Source organism: Gasterosteus aculeatus, chromosome 8, assembly GCF_964276395.1.
Source record: "Gasterosteus aculeatus chromosome 8, fGasAcu3.hap1.1, whole genome shotgun sequence".
In the NCBI taxonomy this organism is placed as follows: Eukaryota; Metazoa; Chordata; class Actinopteri; order Perciformes; family Gasterosteidae; genus Gasterosteus; species Gasterosteus aculeatus.
The window spans coordinates 16,219,829-16,243,898 of record NC_135695.1 but is presented as its reverse complement, the minus strand read 5'-3'; the positions used below and the strand labels follow the sequence as shown (position 1 = coordinate 16,243,898).

General features: G+C 47.8%; 2 protein-coding genes across 6 annotated transcripts in view; one reads left to right on the top strand and one right to left on the bottom strand.

Moving 5' to 3' along the window:
* arhgef18b (rho/rac guanine nucleotide exchange factor (GEF) 18b) overlaps positions 1-3,885 on the top strand; it is a 35,703-nt gene extending 31,818 nt beyond the window's left edge. For all 5 annotated transcript variants that reach the window (XR_013468624.1, XM_078108393.1, XM_078108392.1 and 2 more), the window contains one exon: positions 61-3,885. Coding sequence is in view for 4 of the 5 variants with exons in the window: in XM_078108393.1 (XP_077964519.1) it covers positions 61-380 (320 nt within the window). In the remaining variant the exon portion in view is untranslated. The remainder of the gene's footprint in view (positions 1-60) is intronic.
* An 8,180-nt stretch (positions 3,886-12,065) lies between these two features.
* On the bottom strand, positions 12,066-22,503 carry enc3 (ectodermal-neural cortex 3). Its single transcript, XM_040183765.2, has 4 exons — positions 21,970-22,503; positions 19,964-20,998; positions 19,097-19,863; positions 12,066-13,436 (listed from the first exon to the last, which is right to left on the bottom strand). Exons 2-3 carry the CDS (start codon positions 20,984-20,986, stop codon positions 19,117-19,119), a joined length of 1,770 nt encoding a protein of 589 aa, XP_040039699.1. The 5' UTR covers positions 20,987-20,998; positions 21,970-22,503; the 3' UTR covers positions 12,066-13,436; positions 19,097-19,116.
* Between the last annotated feature and the right edge of the window lie 1,567 nt (positions 22,504-24,070).

Sequence of the window (24,070 nt, the reverse complement as noted above, 5' to 3'; positions counted from 1 at the left end):
AATGCCGTTTTCTGAGTAGTCCCTTGTTCTCTAATCGCCTCTCTTGTTTATCTGTGCCAGATCCACTCAGTCCTGCAGACCACGCCGGCCCAGACGCCCAGTCCCCTTCCTCCGTCAGCATCGCCCACCCTCAAAGTCTCCAGAAGCCTCCCATGCCTCCCGCGCAGTCCCATGCTCAGCCGCCCGCGCAGCCGCCCCCCACCATCCCTCCCAACTCGCAGACCAGCGGCTGCCTCCACCTGCAGCCGCGGGGCCTCAGTCCGAACGCCCCGGCCCGCGTCCAGGTAAACGTTCACGGGCTCAGCCACAGCCACAGCATGCCGCCAGCGTACAAGACCGCCGCGGAAGATCTCAACAAGGAGGACGTCATCTTCTTCTAAAGTCCGGTCTGGTGAATGATGAATGGGGGGGGGGGATAGTCGGTACCGTGTGTCCTGTGTGTTCTGAGGCGCCGCTGACACGGGACAGTGAGACGTTGGCGGTACGTTCAAACCCTGCAGGTGTTTCAGAGGGTTTATGAGGTAAAAATGTCTCTGTACTTTTCAGCACTCCGGTGGCCTATGAAGAAAGAAAAAAAGCTTTGTTTTTAAGTTTCTATTTTAATACTGTGTTTTGTTTCTTTATTTAACTTTTGGTTTAGTTTCTTAACGCAAGAGGACAACAAGTACGAGGAGGAAACACTTGGCAAAAGAAATGTGTATATAAAAAAACGGTTTAAATTAAGTTACACCAATCCAAAGACATTAGAGCAGAACGGGATTTGGCTGAAAGAAGCGATGTAAAAGAAAAGCGGTCGGCTGATTCTTTTCTTTTTTTTTTCTTTTACTGGAGACTGCGGTCAGCCTGGTTTTTATTACAAGACGAAAGTGACGTGCGGCCTTCACCATCTGCTTCTACTGTACCAACAAGAAATGCTTCACCAGAAACTCCCAGTGCAGGAACACTTTCTGCTCGATGTTTCATTTGCACAGTGTAAATACTCAATTCCAGACTAATGAATGAACTTTTGCGGACAAATGTCTATTGTTTTGGTGTCGAAATAGCTGTTGTTGATTTCATTTGTCGTTCTTGTTCTTTCTTCACCATGCTTCTCACACATGGCGGACCTGTTGAATTTACTGCTCGTTGTTGCAGCTGTTTGTGAAGCCTGAAGCTGACTTCTTTCCCGCGCTGTTTGATTATGCATCATTTCAATGAAGGGAGACTTCGGTTTATGCCAAATTCTGCATTCTGAGACCGACAAGTACATACACGACATACATATTTTCCCCAACTCTGACACAATGATCCTGACTCCACATTCAATTGATTTTATTTAGTACCAACAGCCTCAGAGGGCTTTACGGTCTGTACACATACTTATACAGGCCAACATGGACGTGAAGTCCTTATTATGCCAATGATGACATCATAGCTGGTCAATGGAACAAACTCCATCTGCTAGTCAAGATCATGGGATTTAGTTGAAAGCCATTTAGTGGAGATGGAGTTGGGTTCATATTTAATAACCTTTTTTAAATCGCATTTATTTCAGACTCATGTGTCAATGAATTTCCAAAACATTCATCCGTCAGATCTCACATCACCCAAACCCAGAACACGTCTTTATGATTTCGCACTAGATGATCCAGTATAATTAAAACTGTTAATCACAACCCTAAACAGCTGAAGATACACAGACCATCCAGACAAAGGCAGCAAAGGCTTTTACTGTTTAATGTTTGATCTCTCCGTCTTCTGAAGTGGCTTCACTCGTTCTATCATTACACACTTGTCTGTCCTGTGATTCCTCCAGAGACTCTCTGGACAAATGTGGGCACAAAGCTCAAGCGAGTTAAAATGTGTGTGTGTGTGTGTGTGTGTGTTTGTGTGTTTTTGGTCGCTTTGAATCAAAACCCGGATGATCCATTGGCGGTATGTTGGATTGATTGCTGATGACATTTCACTATCTGGCTCTTAAATCTCTGCGGCTGACAGAACAGCAGAAAAACCACCGTCAGCTTTTCTTTAAAAAATGTCAGGCTATTTTTTTCCTCACAGATGAAATATGGACATGTCCATGTGATTGTCTTGTCTGTAGATACAAGAGATGCCCTTCAATCATAAAGTAGTTGACACAACAACGTGTTTTAGTGTCTCTGGAGGGGAAAAATGTCAGAAGAGCTTATTCTCTTTGTTCAATTAAGATGTGAAGCTGTGATGGAGTTTTATGTATATTATGTACATTGTTGTACATACTTAATTTTATCTTGCGCTCTGGCTTCCTTTATACACACTGTTGTTGCAGGTGGCATTTGACGTGCGTCCAGATGCAGAAGTCAGCCAAAGGTTTCTTTCTGCGTGTGTGCACGTAGAACACGGCGCGCGTGCTCGTGGCGGTCTAAAGAAGCCGCACTCGGCCGCAGGGCGCTGGGACCGATGACGAGGGCTTGTTTGTTTTAATCCCCTGATGTTTGTTGATGTTGTAGCATTTGAAGACGAGGTGCACCGGGCGACGTCTTTCTTCGGCAATTCATGAGTGATGTTTTACCAGTGATGTTCGTGTAGGAGTCTCACACGAAAGTCCCCGGCTTGTTGCAGTTGAGGAGACACTTTCCTTTCTGTGTCCTTTATATGAAGGATAAATAACTCTGCTGTCGGGTCAGAAGTGTTATTACCTATCAAACATCCTGCAGAGAGTGTCCACAGCCGGTGTGTTTACGGTACACTGCAGGCCTGCTCATATTCTGCTTCAGGTCTCATTTTCTGGCATCTGTTGTTGTTTTCTATCCTCTCGTGATCTGAATTCCCCGTAATAGAAAGCAGATCGTACGCAACCCAGGAACCCAGTGGGGTCTTGAAGGAGTTTTTTTTTTTTTTTCATCATCAGGATATAAGCTCATCTGATACAGTTATCCTATTGAAACAATGTTAACGTGCTCGCTGGTCCGCGTTGGATGGAGACCTATAAAAACATAAATATTTTTCCAGACTTTGACACAAAGTCCTCAACTTTCATCCATAGACACGGTCTTCTTCAGCAAAGTTCAGGCAATTCTTAACCTCCTGGCCAACGTGGACGAGAAGTCTTAAAAGTGCTGTTGATGAAATCCTCGGTTTAGGTGACCAAACTCACACACCTGCTAATGGAGAGCACAGGGTTGAAAGCTCTGGGCGGCAGTTAAGAGGAGAACGACTTGGGACTCTTTAGTCAAAATAATATTTTCAGGCTTAAAAATGACTTCAGGTTTGACTTGATGAAGACAGGTGTTTGTTTTTCCTGTAATTCCAAGTGTGTCTCCTTTTTACTTGTGAGATTTATCAGGCAGTCGGGAGGTAAGAGCACAGTAAGAGGTTGACGCTGCCTTGTTTTGTGTCGCTGTTTACATCAACTCGAGTCTTAAATGTTCTTTTGCTCTACTGAAATGCTTAACCTCTTGGCTCAGTTTTAGAACGTCGAAGCCAATCAGTCACATCACTGTGTATGCGTGTTTGTCTACCTGCTTCTATTTGTGTGTGTGTGTGTGTGTGTGTGCGCGCGTGTGTGTGTGTTTGCGCTCTCCACCAAAAACACAGCGAAAACATTCCTAACCGATTTGTTTTTTTTCATACACACACTTGCATATTGGACTTGTAATGTGTAAATAATCATAAACATATTGTATTTCCTCAGCCAATTTTACACTAGTCACTTTGGATAGTAGCATACTTGAAGGGGGAAAGGGGGGATGTTTATAATGCTTATTATTGTCTGAGCTGTCTAATGACGTTCGTAGCACACAGCAGAACTGATTTTTGTACCGTTTTTATTTTATTCACTGCAAGACGTTAGGACGACCTGTGAACACAAACTGCTGCCTTAGAGAGAGTTTAGTGATACAAAAATAAAAAAAAGTCTTGACATTATCGTTGTATTTGCTGTCTGTCTTTGTGAAATGCCACGCGACAATCCCGGCAAACCTGTTCAAGTAAATTCGTATTTACTGGAATTTGTTCTCCCACCCACCGCCCCAACAACTGCCACATGTAACCTATACTTCTGCCTCAATACATGGTTTTCTATTCCCTCCTTGTCAAAATAATCCGGCCCACCCAATTAGATGGCAGCCGGCGTTATTGAGCCAGTGAGCAGACGACCTAATAACAGTCTGTTCCCAGACAAAGCTTTATTTCAGGTGCCGTGGTCTTTGCTCTTCAATCCCTCTGCAGACCTCGTAAGAGTTCCTGTGTTATTGTCCTTCTGGCTTTTTTCTTTTTTTTTTGTCTGTGTCTGCTGTCATTAGTGGCTTTCCTCTGTCTCCTCGCAACAATTATTTTTCCGGGCTGCTTCCCCCTGTGCATTTTTTTTTTTAATTATTTTTTTTACTCTTCGTTTCTGTTTCTTTCCCTTCACTGCTCTACTTCCATGGTTCCGATCCTTCTCAACTCGCAGCTCAAAGCCATTTTCATGTAACGCCGTTTGCAGGGAGCCTTGGAGTCTTGGCTCGTTGTTGTTCTGTGGCGGAGGCACTTTTCACCACAAAGTTAAACAAATAGACGCTCCGCAGAGGCCAGACGTGCAGACGAACCTCCCTGCAGGCTCGTAAAGCGCTGGGACTAATCCTGGTTTGATAGACTCCGTGTCAGCAGTTGGTTTGTGTTTGTGTTTGGCTCTTCCGTAAACAGCTCCTCTGCACTTTCCAAACCGGGTTTGGAGTGAGCCGTTGAGCTCACGTCGGCAGAGGAAAAGTCAAAACAGCTCTAAAGTCAGTGAGTTTCATCTTCTGGGATCCAAGAGTGTTTGAAGTTAATTTGAATGGCAATCCATCCAGTTGTCGTGGTCTATCAAATGGTTGTTTCTGCTTTTACATTCCCGCCTCAAACCTTTTGCTGGGGGTCAGGACCTGTATATTGGGAACCGCCGTCACCTGCGATGTTGTTAAACCAGATGGCGTCCTGTTCAACCTCCTGCTCTCTACTTTAGAACTGATACCATGAAGGAATGTGCCTCATGGCTGCTTATCGGAGAGTTATTCGTCGCTCCTGGCTGACACAAAGATCGTCTTGTTCAAGAGACGCAGAGCGGAGTCTTTTCTCTCCTCCCTGCTGACACCCAAGGTGATCACGGGAAGATAACCGGCAGCCAAGGCCGCTGCTTCCACTCCTGCTTACATAAGCTGCTTGGCAGGCCGGCTGTGTTCTGGGGAAAAGATAGGATTCAAGGATAAATGAAGAGCAGAGGAACTCCGATTATCCCCCCCCCCAGGTTGTAGAGTGTGATAAGTAAACCTGGAGTGATGAAACGCTGCCTGCTTCGTAGCTTCGCATTGGATGAAGGAGAACCATTGTTCCTCCTGACTGCTCAAACTGATCTTCCGTCTTTGCATCAACAAAGGAAGTCCCTGTGCGGTGAAGGGGGACGGGGGGGGGTGGAGGTGAAACGGCCCCCTCAGAGAGCGGTTCTGCCAGGTAGAAGAGGGATGAGGGAGAGGGCCATTGTTCCGCTGGCAGGGACTCCTCAGGTGAACTGAAAGGTGGTGGTGGGGGGGGGGGGGGGGGAAGAAGAGTGGAGTGTGCTCTCTGTGCCAACTCGGCTCTTTGTGCTCGGCGTATTTGCTGTAGCCTGGTGACTGTCTGGTCATTCCAGTTTTATTCCCACGCGCCAGGTAGTGATGAATGCCCCCATTGTGGCCCGTCGGCCGTAGCGACGAGTCACTTGATCGCAAAGCGTCTGCTTAAAGGAATAGTTTCGGGCTTATTTGCTTCTTTTTTTTTTTACCAAGCGAAGATGAGAAGATTGATCTTCTACTTTTACAGCAAATAACTATACTTCACAAAATGTTGAACTATTCCTTTGTGAAGCTCGTCAAAAAGTTAAGCTCGTCGACGTTGGTAAGTCCGCATCCAGCGCTTAAAGCATTTTTCATCTGTACTTTTGGAATGCAGTAGGCCATTGTCGAGGTCTGCTGCAGTGTGGGAGGTCTCTATGGCATTTTCAGAGAAGTAGAAAGAACTCTTCTCCCCCCCCCCTCCCGTGCACACACAAATGCACACTCTCTTTGCCAAGGCAAGTAGCCTCCTGGCAGCTACAGCACGGAAAAACCGTCTCCATGTCAGGATGAGAAGATTTGGGCAAATAAAGTAGCTCCGCTTCTTCCTGGAAAGAGCCAATAGGAGCTTTGTGTGCGAGTTTCTTAGCGTGGTCAAAGTCGCTGCTGAATGCCCATCTGGGAAACACGCGCAGCGCTTTTAGGAAAGTCGGAATAAGAAGTGGAACATACTGTCAGTAAATGGAACAAAAGGCCGACAGGAAACCCTTAAAACCAGCCAGCGATGTGAAGTGAATGTATAGTGAGTAAAAGGCAGCTGCAGGGTCCCATTTTATCAGGTAAATCAGATACACTTTTTTGTTGATGGTGCACTTAAACCTTCCCGTATTATTTTGAAGAAGGATTTGTTGTGCCTGAGGTAGTGCACTTCGCTCCAGATCGTGCCTTTCAACATCGTCAAAAGCAGAGAGAAAAGTTTTTCTCTGTCTAAATAAGATGTTTTTCTGTGTCCTCTTTTAATATTTTCCTCGAGTGCTTGTACAAGAACCACCACAGCGCTCTCTGTCCCTGCTGTGCACAAAATGGACCAACCGGGGTGAGAATAACCGCATAGATCTTCCTCAGCACCTCCTTCTTTACTCCTTGGAAGAGTGGAGCCCAGCAGAGCTTATCGTGCTGCTCCACAGGGGGGATCTAAACACGGCCTCTCTGATTTAGTAGCTGCAACTGAGCTGTCGCCAGCCTCCCACCAGAGCTGGCACATCGGTGGTGGCTGTCTAGCCCACTGTTGATCGGGGATGGAGGGAGGGAGGGAGGCGGTGGGGGGTGGAGGGGTGGACACATTGAAAGACGCTGCCAAAGGAGCAAAAGGCCACTAACTGCTGCAAAAACCAAACACCGGAACGAGACAAAAGCTGCGCGGATGTTTGTGCCAGGGTGCCTAAAGAAAAAAACAAAACCTGAATTTTAAAAGTCCTTTTATTTAACTGCTCAAAGGTACTTCTGTACTACTTATAAAGACCATTTACTAGAGACAAAGACCAAGGAAAAAAACACTCTGAGACCCGGAACTCCAAAGTCACATTGAGGCGTAATATCTCCATACATATTTGATGACGGGCATCTCTCTCGGCTGAGTTTCCACCATCCTCCGGCAGGAAAAAAATGTTGAAAATCAAATGTAAAAAAAGTACTCATGAACTGAAAACCACAGGGCGGACTGTGGTCCGCCCTGTGCAGTCCGTCCTTCAATCAGGATCGGCGGTTTGATCCCCGGCTCTATTAGTCCATGTCAGTGTGTCCTCGGGCAAGACACCCAGATTGCTCCTGCATGCCGCTCCTGCATGCCACCCCTGATGGTCAGGTGTCACTTTTTGAGTAGAAAAGGGATGTAACAGTGCAGTGCATTTACCATTAACACCTACAAAAATAATCACAGCCCCTAAAGCGTGAATGAAAAACGTCGTCCTGTGTTGTTCAGTATTTTTACCAAAACTACAGTAAAAACCATGGTTGACTTTTCAGATTCTGGAAAAAGTAACTTGATCTGTAAGAAGCGTTAAAGTGTTATAATTGCTCAAGTTGGAGCTCATTTTAAAAATCCCATTATACAAAGTACTAATAACTAAAATCAAGAAAGAAAAGTACAGTATGAATAAAGACTGCAGCCAAACTCAGCTGGGTGTGATGTTCTTTCGGAGGAGCGAGCGGCTCCCTTTCGTGTGTGTGTGTGTGTGTGTGTGTGTGTGTGTGTGTGTGTGTGTGTGTGTGTGTGTGTGTGTGTCGCGTTGCCAAATTCAGAGCCCCACTGATTCACCCCGTGGCTTTATTTGCAGTAAAAAAGCCTTCAGTCATCTGCAGATGTTCTCATCCCCTTTTGAGGAAGAATCTTACGCAACAGAGGGGAAGCTGTGTGCCTGCCCAGTGTAATCACTCTCGGGGCGTGCACACACATGCACAACGTACTGCAAACACATCCACCAAAAACACACACGCTGCATTTTTTTTTTTTTAAATCCGTGGGTCTTATTCCAGACCATTAACATGTCAACAATTTTTGGCCGAGTGTTAAAGCGCATTAAGTATGATAATGTGACACAAGCTGGTATGAAAGCGCTGCCATGTGCCATTACTCCAGCAAGAACCCGTTCCACCGCAAACAAAGGAAGACGCCACATAAGCAGCAAATCCTTCTCTTCCATCCTCTGTTTCTCGTCTGTCACATCTCTCCCCTCTCTCCCCCCCTCTCCCTCTCCAGTGTTCTAATTATTGTTTCCTCGGCCCTCTGGGAAACGGCATCTATCAGCCAATCAGAGAGCAGCAGCTCCGGGCCATTGACTTCTTTGATAGCGAGAACAAAGTCCACTTCAGTTCAGTTACAACTCTGAGCGATACAGCGAGCAATAAGCAGCTTTCCTCTGGAGCCGTATCATAAATCATTCAGTGTTCTGGTCCTGCAGTATTTGCAGCGACCCACCTTCGCTGACCCTCTCCTCTATCCCGAGATCCGTTTTCTTTTTTTTTTTGTATTCATCAAAAGCACAGTGAGGCTCTCAAGGGAATTTGAGATGAGAGGGATGCCACAGCGTGGCCACATGGCACCCCTCCTTCAGTTAGTGTGTGTGTCTGTATGTGTGCGTGCATGCATGAGGGTGTGTGTCAATGCGCCGTGTGTCTGCTTCATTAGTTTTGTATAAGCCCCCCAACCCCCGTCCCCACTCTGCTCTGAATGAGGAGGGAGGAAGACACACGTCAGCCCCCCCCCCCCGCCCCAGACAGGGACAGATGCTGCTGACACGTCCGAGTATCTCTATTGTATTATTCATCAGTGTCACTTCTCATCCGAGGCCGGACACAACAACAACAGGGGTCGCCGCCATCACCAACAACACACATGCATGGGGGTTATTTTCCTAGCTCTGTTTGGTGTGTGTGTGTGTGTGTGTGTGCCAGAGGGAGGGTTTACATCTGCCACACTCCAGCTTCTCATCAGGCTGTAGATGATTCTTTTGAAGTACATTTTCCCTCTTTCTCCAAGTGGAAAGTGCTTTGATTGGTGAAACAGAGTGTGTGTGTGTGTGTGTGTGTGTGTGTGTGTGTGTTCATGTTTTCCTGTGTGTCACCCCAGGTAATATATCAAACCCCTCCATTCTACCCCAGCCGTCAGCAACCCCCCCCCCCCCCTCCTTGAGCCTCACTTCAACCCAACTGGGACTGAATCTGTTTTATTAATGAGAGTCACAGGAAGTGTCCGTTATGTTTTGAATAATCTCCGGGGCTTCGCTGTGTCTTTGTGACAAAGAGGAAGATGGATTTTATATCCTGTGAATCCAATTATGCCGGGCTCGCCTGGAACGCCCGTCGGCCCCTTCCTGCTGTTGTTGTTCATGGGCTGAAGTCAGCAGACGAAGCCCCTCTGGCCCTCTCCTGTGGACGAAACTGTCCTGGTGTTGATAACAATGGGCATCGGGGGTAAAGGAAACACCTTTTGTCAGAGAGGCATGTGACTACACAAAAGATCATAGGCAGAGATGGAGGATGTACACAAACTCAGTCCTCATTAAAAGTGGAACAATGTCGGTTTTAACCTGTATGTCAAATACTAATATAGTATGCCATAAAAAACATTGTATGCAAAGTTATCCCCCCCCCTCACGGTAGTAGCATACACGCCCATTTCAGACAAACAGAGCATGTCAGAAAGAGCCTGTCACGTTGTTTACTCCTCATTTGTTTACCCGGTGAGCCAGGAAGCCTCAGAGCTGCTGTCCACATTCAGAGAGAGCCTGGAGTCAGCGAGGTGCCACTCCGCAACCGGCAAAGACACAGAGGGGGAGTGTAACGGTTTCCGTATTAATTTAGTCCTGGAGGTCGTGCTTATAGTCTTTCTTGGTATCCACACCAGCAAAGTAGAGAGTAAGTGAGTAAAGAGACTACGGGAGGGAAAGATTGATGTTTACTTAGAGGGCTGCTGCTGGGGATCCTTATGGAAGTCTATTTTCAGTCCTTTTTTTAAGATGTGGCTCCTGGTGGTGTTTTTATTTCTCACACACACACACACACAGGCATGAACTGTAAAGGCAGTTTTCACAGATCTGTCAGATCTGATGTGCTTCTGCCAGAAGGTACATATCGATCCCCCTCTTTAGTTGAGAGGTTTCCTGGAAAGGCCTGCAGGGACATTTCCCAGGCCCCCCGGGGACGGGGAGAGAAGGTCGATTCGGACCACATCAGGGCGTCTTTGTCTCTCCATCCAGTGCAGGCGAAGGCCCTTAGCTGGGGGTCTCAGGCCAGCAGACACACACACACACACACATATTGAGGTGGTGCAATGTCCCTGTCGGTTCCACCTCACTGCTTCTTTTCTCATCGGTTAACAAGAAGCTGTAACTGCTCTTCCCCCTCACACAGACGCACAAACATCGCCAAAACACACATGCAAATTAAGCGTGAATTCATATGCACACAAAAAAAACCCACACACAAAGACATTCCATAGATGTTTTCAACCCAGGATTCAGAATGTATTCTTTCTTCTCTTCCCCCCTTTGTTTTGTTTTGGAGGGACTCTGAGGTTCTTTTGTCTCCAGTCGACTTTCAAATGTCTATTTATTCACCATGGTTTAATTGTGTTGTCGGCGAGATCTGTTTGAAATCGCCCGTTTAGCCCGTTTTGCATGACAAAAGGAGCCTCGGACCGGCCTGCTCATCCTGCTGCCCGGTGCCACAGAGACACGTTTCATCTTTTGATGCACGCCTCGGATTGTATTCTTAAAATCCATACATCAACCTTTGATAAATTATTGAACCCACACTGGCACCAACATGTCCACTTTTTACAGGCATGATGTCATGGCTGCGTGGCCTATTTTCCTTTTACAGCCAATTAACCGCAGCCTTTGAAGTTTTTGTTAGTTGGTTTTGAAAAGCTTTAACAATGGCATTGCATTATTTCACTCGAGTGTTTCAGGGCCTTAAGGTTTGACATGATGTTACAGGGATCCACATATGTGCAAAGTGTTAATTTGATTATCAAATCACAGCGAACAACTTGTAAACAACTTGCAAAACACTCGGTGGGCTGCTTGACTCGTGTGTCTCTCTCCAGCGTTTCATTTCAGTCTCTGACACACATGTGGGCACAAAGGAAGTAAACTGATGGTCAAAAATGCATTTCCACACAAACTGCAATTAAACGTATTTTCAAAAACAAGTTTACGTGTGCACAGAACGTTTTAAGTAAAAACTTTAGTCTTACTTAAAACCTTAACCCATGTGAGAGGTGATATGAGGTAGTCATTGACAGTGCTGATGCCACAGGTATATCGTGGGATTTATATTGACGTTTCTCTATTGACCTTCAAAACATGAATTCATTTGTACCCACTTTCTCAGACTTAGTTGTTTCCACTTGGTGTTTGCGTGTGTTAGATCTTCTGCAGATGCACAAGCCTTTACTTTAAAAACAAATAGAAGACTTTGAAACACAAGCTACTGAAGAAAAAGCTTCCAGCGATGTCTCATCTCAAAGCGGCGGTGCATTGTTTTAAGCTCACTGCTCCGGAGCTCGGACGTCTGCAGGCAGCTCATTCAGCGCCTCCACCCTAAACCTGAATGTGGGCACATTCCTCTCTGGTTCTCCTCCCTGCCAGGCCGTAATGTGACGTCTTCCCACCTGACGCCCAGTCATGCACGGCGCCGCTTTCTCACGTGAACCTAGCCTCCGCAGGACGAGGGGCGAGCATCACCTGAGCAGCACGTATTGTTCATAAGTGCGATTTCTGTTTTCTTTGTTACTTCTACTCGACTGACAATGTGAATTTAAAATCTGAATTTGAAACCTCTCCATATGTACATATAAATCAAATATTAGACTGTTGCTGCTGCTGAATCTTTAAGCGCGCACACAGACTGGAAGAAGGAGACGGGTGTTCCTGGTAAAACCCAAACCACTCCTAACCTGCGTTTGGAAACTATTCCAGGCACGTTAATAGTACCTGTGTGATTATATGGCTGCTGAATTCCCATCATTCCTTGGAAAATAAGGATAAAACAACGTTTGTTTTATGTTTTAAAGATATTTATTGAGTGGTGAACTGTAGAACATGGTTTATCAGTAATAGCTTAATATAACAGTGTATTTGATATATTGGAAAGCTGCAGGGCAAATGAGGATTGTTCAAAGAGGAACAAATTGATCATTTGCTGCACTGATTATTCACACTACCCCGGCTGGGTTAAGACAAAAGGTACAAAATTAAGACCATTAAGAGTTTTCGTTCGTACAAAATGTGCAAATCAAAGGCGTCTACAAATGTGTTACAAAGCAAATACAAACTATTAACAAAAAAGACTTCGGTTAACAATCCTGAAATATACAATAAAAAAATGATATAGCGAGAACTTCTTACTACTTTGGACACAGTTTGTTATTTAAATCCATCATGGCCAAGATTAGCCATTTGGGTTTTGGCAATATTACATATGTATAAATACAACCGATGCAATTAAACGTACAGATACATTTACACTTGACAAAACAATCATCTAAAATAACAGATCCATGTTAAACGGTTTAGCACAAAATGGTACATTCAAAAGAAAAGAAGTTAGCAGAAGGAACTCTACTTTGAATGAATACACAAAAAACCAAAACAAACCCTGAGACACAATATACACAAAACAAAAAAGTTATAGCATCAAATAAGATCTTGAAACAAAAGTTCCTTCGGCCACGAAGGGCCACATTTGCTCTTGCGAGCGTGTATTTTAAGTGTAGGAGGATGACACAGATTCAACTTGCCAAGATTGTGGGAAGCCCGAGTCCAAATGCTAAAAATGCCGACCGAAAGATCGTTTCTGTGCACAAAATCATACACTTCCTCAATGTCCTTCTCCACCCGCCTGGCAAAGCAAAGGTCTAATTCCGTCCAGATAATGAGGAATCGGCATTTTGCACTTCACTGTAAAGCAACACGTCAGTCAGCGACACTAACAAGCCCTCAACTCGCAACTTGTAATCTTGCAGTGAGACGATGCACATTTTACATTACGTAGTGCGTCAGTAACAGCAGGCTTCTTACACTCACTGCAGCAGCTTTGCCCCCAGGAGGTGGAAAAGTTTGGAAATCCCAGCGCACATAGTATCGGCACGTTAGACGGAGAGTGTGAGGTCCCCGCAGTGAACATGGCAACCAGTGCAGCTCAGGCTAGTGGCTACGTGGGAAGGTCTCACGCAGGGGACGAGTTGACGGATCAGCCGGGAAGAAGTCGCCGTCTCCCAGGTCTCTTACTCGGGGACTCGGGCCTTCGCTTCAGGCGGGATGGCGCCACAGCAGGACTACACAAATTCTTCCTCCTCCTCCTCCTCCTCTTCTGTGCAGCCAGTGAAGGGAGAAATCAGCCTGCATACCAGACGCCACCGCTTATCTGGGGGGAGAGAGAGAGAGAGACTTATGTTTTGGGTCCTGTGAACTGTACGAGGACCGACCGTATGACACGGGGGGGGCGGCCTGTGGTCAGGAATGCAGGGACTTTGCTCCTCCGCGCCGCACAGCGGCTTATCACCGTGCCATTTCACCGGGCTTACCCACACAGCGTTAATAATGCCTTAGGACGGGCCGCTATGTGACTAAAGTCCTCTTGGCACGTGGGATTAAGCTGCACAAGCCATTTACGTCGCTAGGTAATAAAATATCTGAGGGCGGCAGAGGAGACGACCCCCCCTCCACGCCGTAAGGATGAGCCGCTCTCAACTACACAGGTTAGGAAATATATTGGGATATAACTTGTACTGTTCGAGGCTTCCTCATGCGTGGAGCATCCTTTTTTTGCAGATGTTTCAGTATCTAACCTTCCTCCCCGGCGGTTATGAAGGAATGTTCCACTGGAAATTAAGGGGGGGAGGGAGAGGGGGATGTTAACCTCGAATTTGCATATTTGTGATAAGTGTGTGCGCTCTATTCTGGGAGAAGGGCAAAGGCTCTGCTGGGCTCTCGTTTAGATAACATGAAGATTTCTCATTTCCACGGCAGACAAAGCCGGCTGATACTACAGAAGCCTCGGTTAGCGCTGTGAATAGATGCTGAACAAGTTTCTAACCATTTCAAAAGAAATACCTTCTATAGCTATAAGTAAAAGTAGCATTTTTTTCTACAGAACAGATGTGTTATACTAGCGTATTTCTCGGTTTACTATGAAGCTACAGGCAGAGGCCAGTAAGCAATTCATTTGATCTGTTCCTCGATGTTGAAGGAATAAAACAGATCTGAGTCACACACGTTCAGCCTGATCTACAAGTTTACCTGATTTGCAGCTTTCAACTTTCGGTGCGTAACCCGTTTCAGAAGGTGGCAAAAAAACATTTGATACCAAATCAAACCAGTAAACGGCACATATGGTGCAGTACAAACTCGGCTCAGCGTTCGTAGAGCAATTACTGTGTCGCGAAGCTTCTATCGAGTGCAAAGAGACTGAGCTCCCGAGACACCAGCAGGCCGAACCGTCAAAAACATCTGGATTTTTACCATTTCAATTTACAATAAAAAATGATCACAGTCTGGGATCATCAGTACATTCATAAAGAATAAAAAAAACAAAAAAACATCCTTGTCTCGCATCGTCAAATCTCTGCTCCCTTGGCTGTTCACAACGAGGGTCCCGCTGTCACGGAAATGAGCTCCAGACGGCCTCACAGTCGCGCTATTATTACCTGTCATGCCAAGGTCAATTCTACTCAACCCCGAGCCTCGGCGGTCTTTACCCTCATCTCAGACCCAGATTGATTACGTGAACAAACTGGTCCGGACCCGCGTCCTCAAACTCCCACAATCCCACCGGCCGTCACCAATCTGCCTTCCTTCCGCCGACGGGAACCAAGATGTCTGCAGTGCCAACAGGTGGCAGGGTTCATAGCCAGTGTGTGTGTGTGATGCTGGGAGGGACACAGGGGGAGCGGGGGGTCCTCGCGCCCTTCAACAAACCAAACAGATGGGCTGGGACTATATGAAGTTATTGGATCTGGCATTTTGAGGTTAAACCTGACTCAGTCTGTCGGCTCCTATCCCCCCCCACCCCCCCTCATGGGCATGACGCCAGACTGAGTTTGACAAAAGAAAAGACCACGTCCCATTTATCAAGTGAACACCGGTGATTTACATGAATCTCCATTCGTTTCAGCCCGCGCTCGGCCTGCATGTACCGGAGTCCCAATTACCCACAATGCACAACACTGAAGCCGAGTCGCCTTTCTTTGTTTGTCCCTTGTGTCCACGGGGCCTGTGCCGTGTTTGCTGATGACCACAAAGCATCGCGCCGCATTGACTAACGGGTGAATCAGTGGGACTCCATTTACAGGAGTTTGCCTTGTTCTGCAGCGCCGATAAAAGGGGTCTCTGGTGAGCTCAGAGATCTGCAGCTGCTGGGGATCTGGAGTCTCGACGAATCCTCGCGGGAAGACTTTGTCTCGGTTTAAGACTCAGAACAAAGAGCGCCTCGGCGTCTGGATGGGCGCCATTTCAGTAATGCTTGAGCAAATACGATGCGATTCTGATGCATCACCCGGCAGACACACGGGCCCCTGCAACTGCATGACAACCATGGGGCGTAATCAGAATTAGTCCGGGTGATTATTCAGCAATTTTAAGCAGATTTTTTTTCTCCCCTTTTACCTTTTTGTGGACCCCCCCCAGCACGGAGCAGACGACCAATAAAAACCCCATTAGCTTCGTGCTAATGTAAGCAGCCACACCAAGGGGCTGTAATGTGGCAGCTTGATTACTCAAGGGACTGGACACAAAGTGGGTGTGCGCGTGCAGAGTCTGACCGCGTGTGTCTGAGACCAGTGAGGTAGGGAGGGGGAACTGGGGGGGGGGGGTTGTTGTACACAGATGCCACAATAAAAGCCCCATTCAGCTTGTGTTCCTGGTGGCCCTCACAGCGAGGCATTAATAAAACATTAGTATTGAGCGACTGAGGCCTCTGCTCTCCTCCTCCCTGATCCCGCCGTGACCTTTCCGTTTTTACACCAGCTGCCCGGGGAAGCGGGGAGCCCGCCGAGGACCCCCCCCCCCCCCCCCCCCCCCCGGTGGCCCCTGACCTCTCCAGGTGTACCCCCATCACGCAGGGCCGCGCCCACCTCATAAGGGCGTGGAGCCGTTAAAAGGAGAACGCTGCTTATGTCGAGGATTTTTATGAGGGAGGGATGATGGAGGGAGGGAGGGATGGAGGGAGAGGGGGGCTAAGAAAACAAAGGCTAGAGCGTAGATGACATGTCATCTCTGGGGTCGGTATGGTTCATGGGTTTAAGGCGGTGACGGAGAGGGATCGTCCTTCACATTTTGCACAAGTCAGTGGTTACGTCCTGTCTGGCTGCAGTGTACCACATTACACTGTAATGCAAAACACACACCGAATATACTCGTCAAAGCAGTACAAACTAGAGGTAACTAGTAGTTATTTATTACTTCAATTGTATTGGGATCTTTATGTTTTTAGCCTTTAAAGGGGTCGCTTACTTCTCCTGCCTGGATCACAACAAATCCAAACCATATTGCTTCAACATTCACGAGTTACTTTTCCATGGGCGGTGGGTTCGGGCTCGGCCTGGCGGGTCCGTGGTCACTCACATCTGGTGGAAATGGACGGGGCCCACAAACTGCAGTGGAACGGGGTGACAAAAGGGCTGGTAATCACATCCAGGCCACGCAGACTGCCGGGGACGACCGCACGGCCTCCGCCGCAGGGCAACATTAACAAATCCGTACTAATGGGAATGCCGGCCGCACCTTCATTCCTCCCGAATTAGAGTAAGGATGGCCGGCTTTTTAAAGGACAGGCAATGCCAGCAATGTCAGGGCCTCGGTTTGTGCGTGTGTTTGTGTGACCGGGAGAGAGAGAGAGACAAAGTAGTACGGGTGCAAAACCAGTGGTTTCACAACTGTGTGAAAACGTGCAATACTACTACTACTACTACTATACTGAATACATGAACAGCTGACTGGTGGTTTTCGGCCTTATCGTAAACACACACGCTCTCTCACTCTCACATGCGCACAATTATTTTTTCTGTCTGACCCAGCTGAAAGTTGACAACCTCGGGTACAGAGTATTTTTAGGCAGGCGTTGGTCTCGGCTGCCAAATGGTGCAAAATAGCTTTGCTCCTCCTGGTCTTACTCGCTCTCCACTTCATCTCTATGTGTGTGTGTGTGTGTGTGTGTATATATAAGTGTCCTGCTCCGTATCACTTTGCTACCGCCAACATTTTTCCCCACTTCACTTCTCCTCAAAGGCCCCCGCGCCTCGGGTGAGAAGGAGACGACGAGAGTCGGGGGAGGACGCCTGCTTCACAGGCTGGAAATCTGAGCTTTTTTTTTTTCTTTGCTTTTTTTCCACGTCTGCTGTAATTAAGGCAGCGGGATGTCAGCTACTGTAACGGCTCCAAGAGTCCGACTCCAAGAGTTCATAAAGATGCTGTGCCTTGATCTTTCATAGCCAGCCTGCCTGTCTGCACACCCCCTAAAAAAAAAAAAAAAAAAAAAAGAAAGCCGAGGCTAGCGGTCCACAGCAGCAGCCTCATAAGGCTCCATCGAATCCAGCTGTTTACTGTAGACACAAGTCACACATACGCTCTGTGCTTCCCGCTTGCTTCCTCCCAGCTTTACGTCCTTCCCGACAGTTGTTTCGCAGCACGTAGGAGGAGGATCCAAACTTCACAGGAAAAAAGGACCAGTCCGCCTCGCTGCACACAATTTATATATCGGCACTTTGGTGTTCTCGCAGACATCAGTGAAAGAGTTTCCTTCTAGACAAATGGAAAGACTAGAAGCTCAACCTCCAACTTATGAGGGGGGGGGCACACAATAAATGCAAACAAGCAACTTTACCAGTCAAAAGTTTGGACACACTTTCCCAAATGAATAAAACTTTTGACTGGTTCTGACTGAAAGACTGGTGGGCTTTGCTTTGTTCAGACAGAGTCGGTCCAGTTTACCAGGTAACCACGGAAACGTTACGTATCCTTTGATGACAGGCCCGAGCGTTACGGACTATGGGCTGCATTAACCCGAACACATCGCGCAAAATAATACATCGAAAGCTGTGTGTTTGTAGTCAACCTAAGAAAGCCTCCACTAAAACTAAAACCACAAAACCAGCAATAAAAAAAAAGATGCAGCGCAGTCTGGGGTTTCATGAGAAGCCAAAACCAACGACTACTACAGCAAAATAATGGTTTTCCACTTATTGCAACGTCGGCTAAAATAAGATCACAGAACAGGCCTCGCGTCATGAAACTTAAAACCAGCTGAACCACCAGCAGGCACATGTAAACAACCTGCAAACCCGCCTGAGGATCGCCGTGCAGCTTCTCCTCGCGTCATCTGTGGGCCCCTCCATTCTCACCCGGTGAGAGAAACTGGAAACACCTCAGGGAAAAAAATGCATCATCTCTCATCTCACATGAAACTGTGAAAACTGCCACCTGTCATCCCTTCAGGCAGATGAGGCCGAGCGGTTCTTCACTGATGTGGTACGCTACGGCGAAGTCAATCATGTTCCTGCAACCTTGAAACGCATCCTTTGCTTTTTATTCCCCTGCAAGCACCTCAACTTTTCTTTCTTTTTTCCTACTTTGAAGCAGAACAGATTGTCCTGCCGTCTGTCATCACACGGAACTTTCTTTTTGTCCTTTAAAAGCACTTTGAGAAAAAAAAAGAAAAAAAGGTGTGCTCCTCTGACTCCTCTATGTGTCACATCACCTTTCAGAAGTTCCAACAGGACTCGGCCCAGACCCGATCCCTGCCCGTCCACCTCGCTGTGTGATTACCGCCACTGCTGACATTCCTCCTGCTCTAAAACCAGCACTGCACCATGTTTATCCAACACCCGGCCGTCGCAGCAGCTAGATAATGTGTAAGTGTAACCACCGGCAACCCTGAAAGGGGCCTTTTTAAACCGGCCTCGCGCGGTCTAAAAACGGACATTTTCCATGGAGTCCCCCATGTATCTGACGATGAAAAGGGACACTCCGAATGGCACATATGTAATTGATGTTTGTTTGTGTCAGTTTGAGGGAACTACAATTACTCACCTCAAAGAACGCGCTCCTCCCTACGCCGAGAGGTACTTCCACGTGCTGACGAAGGCGGTGGGAATGAGCGAGTAGGGCACGCTGGTCACGCTCTCCCAAGAGTCCGACGAGGGATCGTAACAGTCCAGCGTCTTACACCGCTGGGCCCCAAAGTAGCCCCCGACCACATAGAGCCGGTTTCCCGACGCCACCGCGTGGCAGCTGATCCGCTTGGCCGTCACGTCGCCGAACTTGGACCACTGGTACGTCTCGCTGTTGAACCGGTAGGCGGAGCTGGCGGAGAATTCGGTGTCGCCGCCGATCACCACGACGTGGTTGCCGACCACCGCCGCCGCCGTGTAGCGCCACAGCTGGGGACAGGCGGCCGGCACGGACCACCGGTTCTGGCACGGGTCAAAGCACTGGACTTTGGGGTATTTGTCCCTATTAACACTGGTGCCCCCAAAGGCAAAGAGTTTGTTTTTGGCCCCGACGACAGCGGCGTTGCTCACCCCCTCCCTGAGCGGAGCCACCAGCGCCCATTTGTTGGTCTGGGGGTCGTACTGTTCCACCTGCTTGAGGGACACGGATGGCGACGCGGGGAACGAGCCCGCGAGAGACGTGTGTCCTCCGACGACGTACAGCATGTGGTCGAGCTCCGCGGAGCCGTGCCCGAACCTGGCCACCATCATCGGTGACGCTTTGGACCACTCGTCGTGTAACGTGTCGTAGACCCAGACATCCTTGGAGGCCCCGTTTTCAGAGCCGCGACCACCGGTGACGTAAACCTTGAGGCACGTGGAGAGAAGCAGTGTTTTTTTTGGGGGTACCTCTACACGGCATTACATTCAAATAACGCACGTAATGGAGTATAAATCTCGTACATACCTTGCAACCGATGGCACAGGCGCTGCATTCTTTCCTGGGGCTGGGGATGTCCGTTTTGGGGGTGATCTCCTTGGTCTTGTTGTCGATCATGTAGACTTTATCACACATGAAGGTCTGTCCTCCCAGCAGCAGCAGGGCCTGGCTAACTTTCCTCGGCCTGGCACAGAAACCCGTTACAATGCCGTCGTTCTGGAGGATCCTCATCTTGCACCGCACCGCGTCTTCGACAATCTCCCGTCCCACCTTGTGGCACATCACGAGCTCCTCCGACGCGACGTTCTTCAGCAGGTACGACTCGGGGAGCAGCGCCAGGCGGACACAGCGCAGCAGGTCGGGCAGCTCGCTGTGCCTGTGCTCCATGTCGGCCTTGACCCAGTCGATAACCGCCTCGTACACCAGGCTCTCGTCCTCCACCTCCAGTTCCTCGCTGAGGATCAGCTCCTTGACTTTGTCTCTGGGCAGGCTGAGGAAGTCCTCGGTCCTGAAGAGAGTAGCAAAGTCCGCCAGGCACATCCTCCACGACAGCTCGTACAGCCTCTGGCACTGATGGGCGTCCGACAGCAGCATCATCCCCAGACAGTTGGACTGGTGGAGGTTCTTTTCCAGGAACTCGGCCGCGGCGTCCCGGATGTCGTGAAACTGAAGCATGTCGCCGGCCTCCAGGAGCGACTCCGCATTTTCTTCGTTGATGAGGATGCGGGCCGAGTAGGCGTAGTCGAGCAAGAGCTCCAGCACCTCTGGGTGCAGAGAGTCGTGGAAGTCGACATCGCCGTCAAGACTCTCCCGGAGCCCGATACTGAACATGGCCTCAAAGTATCGGCTGCAGGAGGCCAGCACGGCCCGGTGGCAGGGGAAGGACCGGTTCCCGGCCTTCAGGACGACATCGGTGAAGACTTTTCGCTTGCGCAACAGGTTGAGCTGCGTCAGCAGGCTGTCGGCGTGCGTCGTCTTATGGAAAAGGTGGATGTTCATGGAGCCGGAACTGGAGCGAGACTTTCTGTTTTCGTGGTTACTGACAGACATCTTGACGTTGACCTGGAAGTACAGATGGCATAAACTATTTGTTGACATGAAAATTCAAACGCTTTCCTCACAGTTGGTCAGGTGGAAGAGATTTTATGAGGCCTTGCGCCTTCCTTTTGTCAACACAACCATAACCCCCCCCCCCCCTTCTACCATCAAACAAAAGTCCCAACCCAACAGTTTATGAATGGGTTGTTAAGATATAAAAAAAAACATATCAGCGTGCGGTACGGAAACAGACTTCAGTCTCAGATAAGAAGCACTCTCACAGAGGCGCTTTGTCTCTCAAACTAATCAGCCCAATAAACTGATTTTTAATGGCATCTTATCACCTGCACAGGGCTGTGAGTCCCCTCCGAACAAAGCCAGAGCCAAAGCAATTCCACTCTACACTCCAGCTGTTCCACATACTGCTGCCTTTAGCTGTGAGATGTGACACCTCAGTCCAGCTCCCTCAGGCGGAAGTTATGCAACAGATGAAAAGCGCTTTCCTTTTCCTTTGATTATCTCTGGTGGATTTAGACCAGCAGCCACATCACATCCAGCGGGAGGACCAATTTAAGATCAACTTCCTTGCAAGCCAGGATCTTTTTTTTTGGATCTTTGTTTTTAATTGAATACAATTATATCAAAACCGCCTTGTAATAGTCACGGCACAGTAGGCTGATAAAGACTGGTCGCGTTGATGACGGGCAAATAAATATCTTCCGCTTTGAAACTGCACTGTTTTCATAGAAGATCCATTTAAGTCGACTATTAGATCCCCCTGAAAGAGCGACCGCGGACTTCAGCGGAGGAACTCGGCGTGAAATCCAATTCGCGTTGCGCCGTAAATGTGAAACTTTGCACAAAGTTCCCCCGGCTGCTACAACGAGGCGACATCAAAGGAGCCGACGCCAATAACCGGCTCTCCCGTATCGGAAGTATCAGAGACTCGCGTGCGCGCGTGTGCGTGCGTGTTCGCCGATCGATGCCTCAATTACCTGTAGAGACGCACAGCTGATCCGGATCCCTTTCCCTCGGTTCGAACTTGTTCCGCGGTGGATTTGTGTGAAGTTGTGTGGCACAATTTAGACGCAGCCGCGCTTCGGGACGGCGTCGCACCGTGAAGACCGGGCGGGGATCGGTTGAGCCATTTGTCGTGTCGTCGCAAGCTTCCGGTGTGAACGCGCAGATTTGCTGGTGTTTCAAAACAAAAACCAACGAAAAAGAGGGGAAGAAAAGTTGGTAGTTTGGGATTGTTCGGAGAGAGAGGAGCCGCGGAGCCTGCGGGAGTTCAACGAGCAAAGCGGAGAGAAAGAGCGGAGCGGCCGTGGTGTTCGGCCTGGCTCCTCCCACTCCGCCTCGCGTTGTCCAATCGGGCTGCAGCACTGCTGCACGAGCTCGCTTTATTCTGCATCCAGAACTTCAGGGTCAACGCACAGCATTGTTGTACAATGGCTTTGCAAAAGAGAGCACACAAACACCTGCCCGTGTGCTTCCTTTAGCTGCCGTGTGTCTCAGCTTGACTCTGAAGTTCTGTGGGGAGAAGATTTGATTTGATCTGATGTACAACCTCAACGCAGACAGCAGACATGGAGTATGCATAAATCATACATGAAAGGGATCCGTCTGAATTGCTTTTCAATGATTTGTTTGTGTATTCGTCATTTCTGTCAAATGTAATGAAAATACCATCTTTCGACTGCCATTAAATACATTTAGGGACGATATATCACAGACTTAATCTATTTATAATTTTGACGGCCTAAAAGAAGATGCATTTTAACATGTGAAAAAAATACAACAATTTAAAAAATAACCAACATTCATGCACTTTTTTCATTAATTGAAACACCCACCCTCTGAAACCTTGTATCATTTCCTCAACCGTTACCTCTGAAACTAACACTGTTATAGCATTTTCACCAGGTATGAATCCTGAAAGTATTCATCAAAGCTCAGTTCCTGCTCCTTTCTGACTGTTCCGCATAATCAAAAGTCTTAGCGATCATATGATTGCAGGTTAAAGTTCTTCGGAGAGCCATGAGATCGTTTCTCCAGCTGAATTCCTGGCATTTTCTGCAGGATTTAAGCGCTCACGAGCTATTCAGGACAAGAACCGGACCGGTCAAGAAAGAGCCCAGTCAGCCTGCACACACAAGGACTTATGTAGGCTGCTTAAAACATTGTACAACCCTGAAGCAATGCTGTAAATGTTTTGTATAAGTTTGGGGAAAAAGGAGTCTCTCTCTCTGTCTTTATTTTCTATGTATTTAAGTAAAAGATAAAGGAGTATCCTTGTTTCAACAAATACAGAACTGATTCAACAATAAGGAGTTATTTCGTGTGCAGGCCTTGTTGTCGGGACATGCCTCAACATGTCTGCAGATGCAACTAATGACATTGATAATAGCTAAGATTCCATCTAGGTGTGCCAGGTCCGGGGCTCTGCTATTGTGCACGTCGGACCTTTTTGTCTCACTGCGACACTTCAATGGAACAGAGTTTACGTAATTAGCTGCACCTGTGCTTTTCATGCCTTAACAGGCCTGCTGTGAGAAAAAAAAGCAGCGTGAAAGTCAGCAAAAAAAACCAGCTCCTCTGCTACAGATAATGCATCGGTAGCAGATTTAATATTTGGAATATTTTTATTATTATCCCTACTCAAGCAATTAAGGCTCTGGTGACAGTTCGGCCCTCCCAGAAGTGACAGATGGGGGAGGACCGGTGCAGCGAGCTGACTGATCTCCAACACCACGGCCAGAGTCAATGCCACACTGCTCAGGTTTCTCTTCCCCTCGCCCCCTCTGAATGTCAGTCAACAGCAGCTTTTGAAGATTAAAAGCTGCCGCTGGTTCTCGTCTGAGTTTGTGTGCACATCAGTTCGTTTTTCAGTAAGCTTTGCCTTCAGCCTCTATTTCCTATTTGTTCCTCACAAGGGATTTGGTCGTGTCTAACCTCAAAGTTCTCCACCATAAACGTTTGCATATGTATTTCACATTCTCGTAATCCATTTTTGCCAATGCTTGTGTGAAGCCTCCCTTGTAGCTGACTAAGCCAAATGCTTTCATACACACAAGTGTGCCTTGAGGGGATTAAGTA

What these genes read in the sequence shown, in the direction of transcription:
- enc3 (XM_040183765.2), bottom strand. Translation starts at nt 20,986, where the DNA reads ATGTCTGTCAGTAACCACGAAAACAGAAAGTCTCGCTCCAGTTCCGGC. An exon ending in CCTGTGCCATCGGTTGCAAG is followed by an intron (nt 19,864 to 19,963) that starts GTATGTACGAGA and finishes ACGTGCCTCAAG; the next exon opens with GTTTACGTCACCGGTGGTCG.